This window comes from Cucumis melo, chromosome 1 (assembly GCF_025177605.1).
Source record: "Cucumis melo cultivar AY chromosome 1, USDA_Cmelo_AY_1.0, whole genome shotgun sequence".
NCBI classification, from domain to species: Eukaryota; Viridiplantae; Streptophyta; class Magnoliopsida; order Cucurbitales; family Cucurbitaceae; genus Cucumis; species Cucumis melo.
In genome coordinates, this window is record NC_066857.1 from 16,901,669 (window position 1) to 16,916,608 (window position 14,940).

Below are 14,940 nucleotides of genomic sequence, written 5' to 3' on the forward strand. Positions count from 1 at the left end.
CCTTTAACCAAAGGACTAACAAGGAAAATGGTATTAGATTCCTCTATGAACATGGGCTTGAAGCCCTTCGGAGATCCATAGCACTTGATAAATGGGTGGTCTACTGTGATAGACTTGATGGTCCATAACCCCTTATTGGGTGGTCTATTGCGATAGACTTAATGGTCCATAGCCCATCGTGTGGACAGTCCTTAAATGGACTAGATGGATGATCCAAAACCTGTGAGTCCATAATCGGTATGGACAATGAAGTCTTCATAGCTCTTTTTGAGTGGTTTGACTTGACGAACTTGATGGAGCATATAACGTGACAGTGAAGGTGGGGTCGCCTTCTATGAAAGAGTTTAAAGGTCTCTTTCTAGATCTCTCACGACGACCCGAGGTTCGGTCTATGTGCATGGCCAAAAAGGCACAAGTTTATATTGCAAAAACAAAGGGTTTCCCTAGAGATAGAGCATGTCGTAAGGGTCTCAACCAAGTGTTACAAGGAGCTCAAGATATAATTCACTCCCTCTAAGCAAGGTTGTTGCCTTACTTCACTACGCATCAATTCAAATCTCCGGATATTGGTGCCTAAGATTAATATCTCCTCTATGCTCAGAACAAATCTCGTTCTTCTTCGCTTACCCGAAAACTTTGCTATAGCAGTCATTTATGGGGGATTATTGGAAATGACTTATTAGGCTTGGCCCAAATAGCAAAGCTATTAAACTTTGTCCCACATGGATAAAACTTGAAGTGGGATGAGGAAATATAAACTTCTATCATTGAAGGGGACTACAAACTAAGTAAGTGGTGATAGTATAACCCTGTCCCACACGCGCCGCCGCCGTCCGTTCGAGCAGGCTCGGGCAACCGCGCTTGCGCGAGAGATTCTTCGTGAAATGTGTCCGACGTTCTCTCTGCTTATCCTTGTAGTGAAAGAATTCTAACTGTGATTGTGTGTGTTCTTGATCATCGGTATGGGTAATTAGGATGGATAGCAATTGTTAGAATAATTATTAACTATGTAGACTCCTATCATTGATAGACTTTGACAAATTTTACTATATTTGCAAATTTTTTTAAATGTTGCTATATCCTTAATTATTTTGAATATAATTGCTACATTTGCAACTACCCCCCAACAATACATACTCAGCAACTAGCTTCGCTGGCTGCTTAAATTTTTCTTCAACTTGGTGAAGGTACACCAAGAAACTATTGAGCACATTAAACAGTGTCGAAAGTTGAGGCGTTATCGGCAAGAGAAAAAAAAGGAGGGAAATATGGAACCCTGTTTTAGCTACGTAACATTAGATAATATAATATTAAATAATTTTACCTTCACACATCCGCTTAAACTTTTGAGTCTAACTGATTTTGGTAATGTAATCATCAGAAACAGAAACAAGAAATCCAAGTAGCAAAAGGCAAGAGTTTAGGCATCAGAACTATAAAAGTATTTCAATGAGCAAGCATTAAAGGATGTTTATCTTAGAGCAATGGATAAATATTATTGGCAATTTTTTTTTTGGATAAGAATTTTTTTATTGATGCATGAAATTGGCAAAAGAGTAGAAAGACTACCTGATCTAAAATATGCAGTGCATTTATACCAAGACATAGTAAGAAAAATAATTTTCTCAAAGTAGCTATTGATTAGAACAAGCAAACCCCATATTTCTCATTGCTCTGCAGTCACCTGGGATCTTGACATGGGAATGCAGTGATTTCAATGAAAGAACATGTTCTCAAATTAGGTAGATAAAAAGTTTCTATTCAATTTCAATGGAAGATGTTGGTATGGTACAAAGAAAATGCCAAGGATGAGACTTTTCTTCTACTTTTAGACTCTACTGTTTAAACACTATTTGTACGTATGTTTTAGTTGTACCATGGTATCCATTTTAGAGATTTTTCCGATCTCTCTGCCACGACCAAAAAGTTCCTTAGCTGAAATCTCTCCCATTAGAGCAAAATGTAATGGACAATGTTATTGAATGCAATTAAAATTTGTTTTATCAAGACAACAAGGTCTTGAGTGTCTCTAATATGTCCATATTCCTATTAAAGCTTTACAGATTTGTTTAACTCACCTCTCTAGTTGATATCTAAAAACATAAGTAGGCCAGGATGTTTCTACACAAGCTATACATAATAACCATATATCACATGAATTTGAAATTCTCGTAATGACTTGGAAGACACATCCATGTGATAAGTCATGAGCTAATGTCTCTCTAGCATTCAGTCTCATCTTTCCCTCCTTTCATCTATATAAAGGTCATGTTATAAGGATTCACAAGCAACAAGAGTTTTTCGTATTCCTAACTCTCAAATGTTATTTTTTAAGTTTGGTCTTCCTTTGTGTCTCATATTTCAAATCTTGGAACATATTACAACATGGGTTTCCGTCTGCCTCAAATTGTTACTGCTAAGCAAAGTCTTCAGCAATCTTCATCAACAGGAAATAGAGAATCTCTGAAAGTTGTTGATGTTCCCAAGGGCTATTTTACCGTTTATGTCGGTGAGGAACAAAAGAAGCGTTTTGTCATCCCACTATCTTATTTGAACCAGCCTTCTTTTCAAGATTTGTTGAGTCAAGCAGAAGAAGAATTTGGATACAATCATCCAATGGGTGGCATCACAATTCCTTGCACGAAAGACCTTTTCCTCGATCTAACCAAAAGTTTGAATGACTGAAGAAGTAAAGAGATTAGTATCTAGAAATAGATAGTATATGCAAGGATTAGAAAAATGCAAAATGTAGACTGTATACATTTTTTGAAATGAAAAACCTGATTCTTTGAACCGAAATTCTTTTACATTGTTTATAGTTCTTCTCGCGATTGAAAGTGGATGATAAAACTACTTGAATGATTCCACTGGCTTGAAAAATTTACATAAACTAGATGATTCGACTACATAGTTATTTTCATTCACTGTTTTTCTTTATTCAAATTATTAACCAAGTGGTGAACAAAGAAATTTCCAGTTTTCATCTCTTCATTTTCTATGCCACATTCCGTTACATAGTTTTTAATTCTGCTTTTTCAACCAAAAAATTAAAATTTCACTTTAGTACTTTTGAAACTTCTTTATTTTATTTAAAATGGAAGTTCACTATGGAACACTAAATTGAATCATTAAGAACTAAGTGCAAGATCTCTAACATAGTTTACACAAGATTTCAGAAGATCTCAGCAAGGTTGAAAAAGATGAATGCCAAATTAAGAATTTACTAGTTTAAGTTTATTGAATTTCCACTGAAGAGCCTAATTACTGAGATAATAACTCATAGATCTACCACATATTTATGTGGGATCCTTGTAGGGGTGTTAACTAAACAAAAGCAGCTAAAACTATACACCTACCAGTAAACACTACCAATGAGAATCATGTTAAGGATGGTAAGTCAGAAAACAGAATCATGTGCTATTCATTAATGGCTGTAACTGATTACCAACATATTTCCCCAGCTCTATCAGAAAGTGTGGGGTCCGTTTTAGGATGTTGATTGTTGAATGGTAGTGGACAATATGTATGCTAACAAATGTACAGTCAAAATCAATGCTCAATTCACTATTAATCAATTTGAAAGCTCATCCTAACAACCAAAAGGTTACTTAGCTGGAACCTTTTCTATTAGAGAAAAATATAATAGACATTGTTACTGAATATCTCAAACATATCCATTATCCTATTAAAATTTAAAGATTTGTTTAACTCACCTCTCCAGTTGTTATTGAAAGACATAAGTTAGGCCAGGATGTTTCTACGCAAGGTATACAAATGACCATAGATCGCATGAATTTGAAATTTTAATACTGACTTGGAAGACACATCATGTGATAGGTCATGAGATGTCTCTCTAGCATTGAATCTCATCTTCCCTTATCGTTTCTATCCTTGAGTAGTAACCTAAGCCTATATAAAAGCCATGTCATGTGGATTCACAAGCAACAAGAGTCTTTCCATATTCAAACTCTCAAAAGAATTTCAAAGTTTGTTATTCCTTTCGGTGTCCCATATTTAGAATCTATTACGACATGGGTTTCCGCTTGCCTAGAATTGTTACTGCTAGCAAAGTCTTCACCAATCTTCATCAACAGAAAATAGAGCATCTACGAAAGCGGTTGATGTTCCTAAGGGCTACTTTGCCGTTTATATTGGTGAGGAACAAAAGAAGCGTGTTTTCATCCCACTATCTTACTTGAACCAGCCTTCTTTTCAAGATTTATTGAGTCAAGTAGAAGAAGAATTTGGATATAATCATCCAATGGGTGGCATCACAATTCCTTGCAATGAAGCCTACTTCCTCAATCTCACTCGGAGTTTGAATGACTCGTGAAAAGGAAATTAGTATCTAGAAATAGATAGTACATACAAAGGATTAGAAAAGTACAAAATATAGTCTGAAATGAAACACCTGATTCTTTATGAAGTTTATAATTTCTTTTGTGAAGTTTATATCTTCCTCAACAATATTCAAGATCGAGAGAGACAAGCTACGGCTATTAGACTACCTCGTATAATCCAAGTCAAGAAAAATTTTCGTCGAGTAGCTTCAAAATCTGCCGAGTCTTCCTTGGTATCCAACAAAGTCTCAAAAGGGTATATTCCAGTCTATGTTGGAGAGGAACGAAGAGAAAGATATGCAGTACCGTTATCTTATTTGAATGAGCCATCATTCCAAAAGTTACTGAGGAAGGCAGAGGAAGAATTTGGGTATAATCATCCAATGGGAGGCCTCACAATTCCCTGCAGAGAAAAAGCGTTTGCTGGTCTCACTTCCTTTTTAGCACAGAATTGAAATTGATGCACAATCATCTTGCTGAGGAAGTGCACTATCTGATTGACTATTGTGGCCAACAAAACGAAAAATCGGTTAAGAAGATGCAAATATGCAGAAAAGAAAATTGGAGTAAAGCTTCCAAAGTCAAAATTGTTTTTAGGCTTGTGAAATCATCCAAGTCTGGTAAGCACTTCAAGTGCTCTGCAGTTTCTAGTGTCATATTTGTGAGAAAACAAAGATAATCATGTGGTGCATCGATGAACAATCCGAAGCATCAAACTAGCTACATTTCAATGTGAACAAATTAGAATTGATCCATAATATCTTGTAAACATTGATCTGAATGAAACTGAAAGTTGAAACTTGTTACTGGCACAAATAGGCCTTCTTTCTCCTCAATTTTGTTTCCCTTTTCTTTTTCTTTTGTCATTCAATATAAATCTTCAACAGTGACCTTTTAGATTTAGCTCAGCAAAAAATAAATATATAGATTAATGAATTCTCCACTTCTTATAGAGATATAAAAATAGTTTCATTAAAGCTATTTTAGGCTGAAAGATTGTCTACAGGATAGGTATTGATGCCTTTGCAATTTTGTAGCATCCAATGATAACAATAACTTTAATTTGATAGATGACCGAATGGAGCTTTTTTGTTTTACTAAGTCGGTCTACATTATGCAAAAGTTTCTAAAGTAAACCATTCAAAAATGTTGATCAATTCTTGTTAACTCAAATAAAACGGAACCTTTCTTGATAAAATCTTGGAATTTGTTCTTCATAAATTCAACGAAAGGTTGTAAAAAATGACGACCCGCCTTTCTGACATGGAACAATGGTGCTAGTTCATGCATGCACAAGCTTAAAAATATATCTTACAAAAATCAAAGAAATAAATATGTTTCGATAAATAAAGTTTCAAAAGAATAAATTCAATAAATCATAGTCCGGGGTACTCCTAACCTTAAGTTCAAATAATTTAAAGAAATAATTAGTTAGACAACCAAACACCTTAATAGTTTGACCACCAAAATCAAAACATAAATATTTTTTAAATGTATGCTAAAGTAATGTCAAAACTCCCTGGACTTTTTTATAAAATCTATGACAGAACTCCCTAGACTTTTGTACAGAATCTAAAATATACTTAATTTAAATTATACTTAATTTAAATTGAATTATCTCTTCAAAACAAAACAATCTAAATACTTAAAATTTAATTTACAAATCCAAACCATTCAAATCCCATAATTAGGAAAATACCTGAAAATTGGGATATCACAAAACCTTACTTTGGCTTGCAGATAACATATATTTATGGTAGATGACAGAAATATTAAGCAAACCGTTTGATCTCATCAATCTTTCACCATAACCAAATTTATTTTCTTTTCTATAAACTCAAGTTTAAAACAAACCTTGTTTATATCAGAGAAACAAACAGTTTGTCCATTTTCAGCCATTTTACAACTCCGTTAATTCTCAATAGCTATCTATTTCAAGGAAAAGGGTGTATATTCCATTCAAAATCCATAAAGTGCTTAGTGCTTAAGGTTTTTGTTGATATTTTTATTGTGGAAATCAATGCACTAACAAAATCATAGCTAGGATAAAGGCTATATTTTAGAAGGCAATACACTTGATGATTATAACTTCAGATCTTTCTGTTCTGATTCACAAGGACAACTCGTTCAGCAGTCTTAAATTGAATATAGCAAAGATCTTAAGAAGGTGAGAAAACATAAATGAGAATCCATGAAGCGATGAGTATGGAAAAAAGCTTAGTCTTTCTTTCAAGAACTTTCATAAACCCCTTTAACAACATACAACAAAAGGTATTAACAAGTATTAATTACATTTAACAGTAGCTACATTCAAGAGAGAATTTCCAATTTAATAATAATAGAAAAAGTATCTCTCCTAAAGAATTCTAACTGTGATTGTGTGTGTTCTTGATCACCGGTAAATGTGCACAACAATACATACTCAGCAAGTCAGAAACAACTCCTCAGTGGTTTCAGTTTGCTAACAATGTTGCATACTCAGCCAATATCTTCTCCTTTGATTCCTGACAAATTCACTTCCTTGGTTAAGGTTGGTTAAGGTTTGCGGTCTTCAGCTGCTGGCAATTCCTTCTAGTCTTTGAGAGTAAGAGCTTAAACGTTAGCTAATATAACAGTTTATCATCCTTCACTGGCTGCTTAAATTTTTCTTCAACTTGGTGAAGGTACACCCAAAAGTTATTGAGCACATTAAACAGTGTTGAAAGTTGACGCGTTATCGGCGAGAGAAAAAAAGAGGGAAATATGGAACCTTGTTTTAGCTACGTAACAGTTAGATAATATAATATTAAATAATTTTACCTTCACACATCCGCTTAAACTTTTGAGTCATATTAATAATATGACTGTAACTGATTTTAGTAATGTAATCATCAGTAAGAAACAGAAAAAAGAAATCCAAGTAGCAAAAGGCAAGACTTTAGGCATAAGAACTGTGGAAGTATTTCAATGAGCAAGCATTAAAGGATGTTTATCTTAGAGCAGTGGATAAATATTGTTGGCAATTTTTTTTTCGATAAGAATTTTTTTTTATTATTATTGATGCATGAAATTGGCAAAAGAGTAGAAAGACTACCTGGATCTAAAATATGTGGTGCATTTATACCAAGACATAGTAAGAAAAATAATTTTCTCAAAGTAGCTATTGATTAGAACAAGCAAACCCCATATTTCTCATTGCTCTTCAGTCACCTGGGATCTTGACATGGGAATGTACTGATTTCAATGAAACAGCATGTTCTCAAATTAGGTAGATAAAAAGTTTCTATTCAATTTAATGGAAAATATTGGTCTGGTACAAATAAAATGCCAAGGATGAGACTTCTCTTCTACCGTTTAAGCACTATTTGTATGTATGTTTTAGATGTACCACGGTGTCCATTTTAGAGATTTTTCCAATCGCTCTGCCACCTTAGCTGAAATCTCTCCCATTAGAGCAAAATGTAATGGACAATGTTATTGAATGCAATTAAAGTTTGTTTCATCAGGACAACAAGGTCTTGGGTGTCCATAATCCTATTAAAGCTTTAGAGATTTGTTTAACTCACCTCTCCGGTTGTCATGTAAAGACATAAGTAGGCCAGGATGTTTCTACACAAGGTATACAAAATGACCATATATCACATGAATTTAAAATTCTCATAATGGCTTGGAAGACACATCCATGTGATAAGTCATGAGCTAATGTCTCTCTAGCATTCAGTCTCATCTTTCCCTCCTTTCATCTATATAAAGGTCATGCTATATGGATTGACAAACAGCAAGAGTCTTTCCGTATTCCAACTCTCAAAAGATAATTCAAAATTTGGTCTTCCTTTGTGTCTCATATTTCAAATCTTGGAACATATTACAACATGGGTTTCCGTCTGCCTCGAATTGTTACTGCTAAGCAAAGTCTTCAACGATCTTCATCAACAGGAAATAGAGAATCTCCGAAAGCTGTCGATGTTCCCAAGGGCTATTTTACCGTTTATGTCGGTGAGGAACAAAAGAAGCGTTTTGTCATCCCACTATCTTACTTGAACCAGACTTCTTTTCAAGATTTGTTGAATCAAGCAGAAGAAGAATTTGGATACAATCATCCAATGGGTGGCATCACAATTCCTTGTCGTGAAGACTATTCCTCGATCTCACCAAGAGTTTGAATGACTCATGAAGCAAAGAGATTAGTATCTAGAAATGGACAGTATATACAAGGATTAGAAAAGAGCAAAATGTAGATTGTATACATTTTTTGAAATGAAAGACTTGATTCTTTTACATTGTTCATAGTTCTTTTCATGATTGAAACTGGATGATGAAACTACTTGAATGATTCCACTGGCTCGAAAATTTTACATAAACTAGATGATACTACTTGAAGCAACAACTAGTAATTCTACTACATAGTTATTTTCGCTCACTCTTTTTCTTTATTAAAATTATTAATCAAGGGCTGAAGAAAGACATTTCCAGTTTTCATCTCTTCATTTTCTATGCCACCTTTGGTAACATAATTTTTAATTCTGTTTTTTCAACCAAAAATTTAAAAATTCATTTTAGTACTTTTGAAACTTCTTTATTTTATTTAAAATGGAAGTTCACTGGGGAACTCTAAATTGACTCATTAAGAACTAAGTGCAAGATCTCTAACATAGTTTACTCAAAATCTCAGAAGATCTCAGCAGGTTGAAAAAGATGGAAGCAAATTAAGAATTTACTAGTTTAAGTTCATTGAATTTGCACTTAAGAGCCTAATTACTGAGATAATAACTCATAGATCTACCACATATATTTGTGGGATCCTTGTAGGGTCTAAACAAAAGCAGCTGAAATTATACACCTACCAGTAAACACTACCAATGAGAATCATGTTATGGATGCTAAGTCAGAAAACAGAATCATGTGCTATTCATCAATGTCTGTAACTGATTACTACCATATTTCCCCAGCTTTATCACAAAGTGTGGGGTCCTTTTTAGGATGTTGATTGTTGAATGGTAGTGGACAATATGTCTGCTAACAAATGTACAGTCAAAATCAATGCTCAATTCACTATTAATCAATTTGAAAGCTCATCCTAACATCCAAAAGGTTTCTTAGCTGGAACCTTTTCCATTAGAGCAAAACAGAAGACATTGTTACTGAATACAACTAAAATTTGTTTCATCAGGAGGATAACAAGATCTTGAGTATCTCTCATATATCCATAATCCTATTAAAATTTAAAGATTTGTTTAACTCACCTCTCCAGTTGTTATTGGAAGACATAAGTTAGGCCAGGATGTTTCTACACAAGGTGTACAAATGACCATACATCGCATGAATTTGAAATTTTCATAATGGCTTGGAAGACACATCATGTGATAGGTCATGAGATGTCTCTCTAGCATTGAATTTCATTTTCCATTATCATTTCTATCTTGAAGTAGTAACCAAAGCCTTTCCTCTATATAAAGGTCATGTTATCTGGATTCACAAGCAACAAGAGCCTTTCCATATTCAAAGTCTCAAAAAAATTTCACAAGTTTGTTTTTGCTTTCAGTGTCCCATATTTAGAATCTATTACAACATGGGTTTCCGCTTGCCTAGAATTGTTACTGCTAAGCAAAGTCTTCAGCGATCTTCATCAACAGGAAATGGAGCATCTCCAAAAGCTATTGATGTCCCTAAGGGCTACTTTGCAGTTTATATTGGTGAGGAACAAAAGAAGCGTTTTGTCATACCACTATCTTACTTGAACCAGCCTTCTTTTCAAGATTTGTTGAGTCAAGCAGAAGAGAAATTTGGATACAATCATCCAATGGGTGGCATTACAATTCCTTGCAGTGAAGACTATTTCCTGGATGTTACCGAGAGGTTGAATGACTCATGAAGCAAAGAGATTAGTATCTAGAAATAGATAGTATGTATAAAGGATTAGAAAAGTATAAAATGTAGACTGTATACATTTTTTAAATGAAAAACTCGATTCTTTATGAAGTTTATAACTTATTTGGTGAAGTTTATATCATCTTAAACAATATTCAAGATCAAGAGAGGCAAGATATGGCTATTAGACTACCTCGTGTAATCCACGTCAAGAAAAGTTTTTGCTGAGTAGCTTCAAAATCTGCCAAGTCTTTTTGGTATCCAACAAAGTTTCAAAAGGGTATATTCGAGTCTATGTTGGAGAGGAACGAAAAGAAAGATATGTAGTACTGATATTTTACTTGGATGAGCCATCATTCCAAAAGTTAACGAGGAAGGCAGAGGAAGAATTTGGGTGTGATCATCCTATGGGAGGCCTCACAATTCCCTGAAGAGAAAGTGTTTTCTGATCTCACTTCCTTTTTAGCACAGAATTGAAATTGATGCACAATCCTCTTCTTGCTGAGAAATTGCAATATCTGATTGACTACTGTGGCTAACAAAACAAAAAAATCGGTTAAGAAGATGTGAATATGCAAAAAAGAAAGTTGGCTAATTTGTATTGAGCTGCTTGAAGTAAAGCTTCCAAAGTCAAAATTGTTTTTAGGCTTGTGAAATCTTCCAAGTCTTGTAAGCACTTTAAGTGCTCTGCAATTTTTAATGTCATTTGAGAGAATACAAAGATAATCATTTGGCACATCGATGAACAATCCGAAACATCAAACTAGCTACATTTCAATGTGAACAAATTAGAATTGATCCATAATATTTTGTAAACATTGATCTGAATGAAGCTGAAAGTTGAAACTTGTTGTTACTGACACAAATAGGCTTTCTTTCTCCTTAATTTTTTTTCCCTTTTCTTTTTCTTTTGTCATTCAGTATAAATTTTCAACAATGACCTTTTAGATTTAGCTCAGCAAAAAATAAATATATAGATAAATGAACTCTCCACTTCTTATAGAAGTATAGAAAGTCTCATTAAAGCTATTTAGGCTGAAAGCTAGTCTACAGAATAAGTATTGATGGCTTTGCAATTTTTTGGCATCCAATGTTAACAATAACTTTAATTTGATAAATGACCGAATGAAGCTTTTTCGTTTTACCGAGTTGGTCTGCATTATGCAAAAGTTTCTAAAGTAAACCATTCAAAAATGTTGATCAATTCTTGTTAACTCAAATAAAACAGAACCTTTCTTGATAAAAACTTGGAATTTGTTCGTTATAAATTCAACGAAAGGTTGTAGAAAATGGTATCGACCCGCCTTTCTGACATGGAACAATGGTGCTAGTTCATGCATGCAAGAGCTTAAAAATATATTTCTTACAAAAATCAAAGAAATAAATATGTTTCAATAAATAAGGTTTCAAAAGAACAAATTCAATAAATCACGGTCGGGGTACTCCAAATTTTAAGTTCAAATAATTTAAATAAATAATTAGTTAGACAATCAAACAACTTAAATGTTTGACCCCTAAAATCAAAACATCAATATTTTTAAAATATATGCCGAAGCGATCTCAAAACTCCCTAGACCTTTTTACAAAATCTAAAATATACTTAGTTTAAATTGAATTATCTATTCAAAATAAAACAATCTTAATACTTCAAAATTTAATGTACAAATCCAAACAATTCGAATCCAATAATTAGGAAAATACCTGAAAATTGGAATATCAAAAACCCTTCCTTTGGTAATGTAATTCCTTTGGCTTGCATATAACGTATATTTTGGCAATGTAATCATCAGTAAGAAACAGAAAAAAGAAATCCAAGTAGCAAAAGGCAAGACTTTAGGCATCAGAACTGTGGAAGTATTTTAATGAGAAAGCAATAAAGGATGTTTATCTAGAGCAATGGATAAATATTATTCACATATCTATTACCAGTTTTCTATTCCAAATATAGTTTCACCTCTTCAACTGACTGTCTTATCTTTCGCCAAGAAAATATTCACAATCAACATCGTTTATTTTTCTTTTAGATAAGAAATTTTTTATATAGATGCATTGAATTGGCAAAAGAGTAGAGAGACAACCTCATCTAAAATATGTAGTCACCAAGACATAGTAAGAAAAATAATTTTCTCAAAGTAGCTATTGATTTGAACAAACAAACCCAATATTTCTCATTGCTCTGCAGTCACCTGGGATCTTGACATGGGAATGTACTGATTTCAATGAAACAGCATGTTCTCAAATTAGGTAGATAAAAAGTTTCTATTCAATTTAATGGAAAATATTGGTCTGGTACAAATAAAATGCCAAGGATGAAACTTCTCTTCTACTGTTTAAGCACTATTTGTATGTATGTTTTAGATGTACCACGGTGTCCATTTTAGAGATTTTTCCAATCTCTCTGCCACGACCAAAAAGTTTCTTAGCTGAAATCTCTCCCATTAGCGCAAAATGTAATGGACAATGTTATTGAATGCAATTAAAGTTTGTTTTATCAGGACAACAAGGTCTTGAGTTTTTTTAACATATCCATAATCATATTAAAGCTTTAGAGATTTGGTTAACTCACCTCTCCAATTGTTATCTAAAGACATAAGTAGGCCAGGATGTTTCTACACAAGGTATACAAAATGACCATATATCACATGAATTTAAAATTCTCATAATGGCTTGGAAGACACATCCATGTGATAAGTCATGAGCTAATGTCTCTCTAGCATTCAGTCTCATCTTTCCCTCCTTTTATCTATATAAAGGTCATGCTATATGGATTGACAAACAGCAAGAGTCTTTCCGTATTCCAACTCTCAAAAGATAATTCAAAATTTGGTCTTCCTTTGTGTCTCATATTTCAAATTTTGGAACATATTACAACATGGGTTTCCGTCTGCCTCGAATTGTTACTGCTAAGCAAAGTCTTCAGCGATCTTCATCAACAGAAAATAGAGAATCTCCAAAAGCTGTCGATGTTCCTAAGGGCTATTTTACCGTTTATGTCGGTGAGGAACAAAAGAAGCGTTTCGTCATCCCACTATCTTACTTGAACCAACCTTCCTTTCAAGATTTGTTGAGTCAAGCAAAAGAAGAGTTTGGATATAATCATCCAATGGGTGGCATCACAATTCCTTGCAGTGAAGAAATTTTCCAAAATCTCACTCAGAGTTTGAATGACTTATAAAGTAGAGAGATTACCATCTAGAAATAGATAGGATAGAAAAGGTCTAGAATAGTACAAAATGTAAACACAGCGTAAACATTTTGCAATGAGAGAACTCGATTCGTTCAAACTATTTTATGGTGTTCTTTATTCTTTTCATTCCTAAAGCTAGATGATGATACAACTTGAATGATATTATCATTGGAAAATTCTTCTTTCTTCCCTCTTACCCCTCACATTTGTTCTTTGATCAGTGATTATGGAGTTTAAAACTGGAAAAGAGGTCAAAAAAGACATTCAAGCTTTTCCTATTTATCCTAAATGATTTAAATCATCTTAATGATTTCCAAAGTATCTCCGATGGCAAACATTTTGGGGGCAATATTTTATGGACCAAAAATTTTCAGCCAGGTGGTTCAATTTAACAAATTTACCATATGCTTAGATTTGTAGGGCAAGCTAATTCTAAATTTAAACTGAATTTTCAATGAATTTTTGTCTACTGTAAGACCTTCCAGAATTTTTACTTAGATGCCATTATTTGAGAGATCACTTGCACTAATTATCCAGGTACTGTAGTGTCTTATCAAGAAGCTGTACTGATTTTAGATTAAGCACTTGACTCAAATGAAGTTAGCACCCATAAGTTTTGCATAGTGGGATCCATGTAAGTTTGTTTAACAATTAATGGCAGCTGAAATTGTTCACCTACCAGCATACACTACTAATGAAAACCATCCTATTGATGATAAGTCAGAAAACAGAAGCATGTGCTATACATAAATGATTGAAATAGAATGCAACATTTTTCCCTAGCAGTATTTGAAAGTGGGGTCCCTTTTAGGATGTTAATTTTGGAATGGCCGTACTGTAGATAATACATTCACAATCACTGTTCAACGTTAATCAATTTGACTACAAATTCATGTGTTAATTCTTGTCATATGTTTCTACTGTTCATCCTGCAGTGGAACCCACATCTGTAGATTTTGTAGAATCATATTATATGATTCTATATTCCTATGGAACCTTTCGGTGTAAAGCTTAAATTTTCTTGCACAGAATTGAAGATCAAGGGATGCAAATATTGCTATCAGACTACCCTGTCATCATGTCGAGGATATCTTTTGCCAAGTAGCTTCAAATGTTGTTGAATCTTCTTTCCTGTCCAATCATGTTCCAAATGGGTACATTCCAGGAGAAATGCAAAAGAAGCGGTATGTAGTACCAGAACCTTACTCAAATTAGCCGTTGTAACAAAAGGCAGAGAAAGAATTTGGATATGATCATTCAATGGGAGGCTTCACAATTCTCAGCAGCGATAGTGTCTATGTTAAACGAATATAATATTAAATTTGTCTTTACCCATTAGATTAAACTATTGGGTCAAAATTGAGTGACATAATGTAGATATGATAGCTCAAGAAGATACAGGGGTGATAGAAAGCAAAGCCTTACATATTGGAAATTATCCTTCAGCAAGTGATCAATACTCCAAATGTCCTGCAATTTGATGTCATACAAATTAAAACATAGCTAGTCAAGTAGAATAGTTGAAAAGTTATGGCTATTCAATTCTCTTGTTATGAATGCTTGTTT

The 14,940-nt window shown here is 33.6% G+C and overlaps 3 protein-coding genes across 3 annotated transcripts; all 3 read left to right on the plus strand.

Annotated features, from left to right (window-relative positions):
* Positions 1 to 4,258: 4,258 nt before the first annotated feature.
* Positions 4,259 to 5,156, plus strand: LOC103490327 (auxin-responsive protein SAUR21-like). The gene has a single exon (XM_017044964.2). It carries the CDS (start codon positions 4,403 to 4,405, stop codon positions 4,793 to 4,795), a length of 393 nt encoding a protein of 130 aa, XP_016900453.1. The 5' UTR covers positions 4,259 to 4,402; the 3' UTR covers positions 4,796 to 5,156.
* Positions 5,157 to 9,802: 4,646 nt separating this feature from the next.
* On the plus strand, positions 9,803 to 10,303 carry LOC103490324 (auxin-induced protein 15A-like). Its single transcript, XM_008449792.3, has one exon. It carries the CDS (start codon positions 9,889 to 9,891, stop codon positions 10,189 to 10,191), a length of 303 nt encoding a protein of 100 aa, XP_008448014.1. The 5' UTR covers positions 9,803 to 9,888; the 3' UTR covers positions 10,192 to 10,303.
* Positions 10,304 to 12,935: 2,632 nt separating this feature from the next.
* On the plus strand, positions 12,936 to 13,502 carry LOC103490323 (auxin-induced protein 15A-like). The gene has a single exon (XM_051090580.1). It carries the CDS (start codon positions 13,060 to 13,062, stop codon positions 13,360 to 13,362), a length of 303 nt encoding a protein of 100 aa, XP_050946537.1. The 5' UTR covers positions 12,936 to 13,059; the 3' UTR covers positions 13,363 to 13,502.
* The last annotated feature ends 1,438 nt before the right edge of the window (positions 13,503 to 14,940 follow it).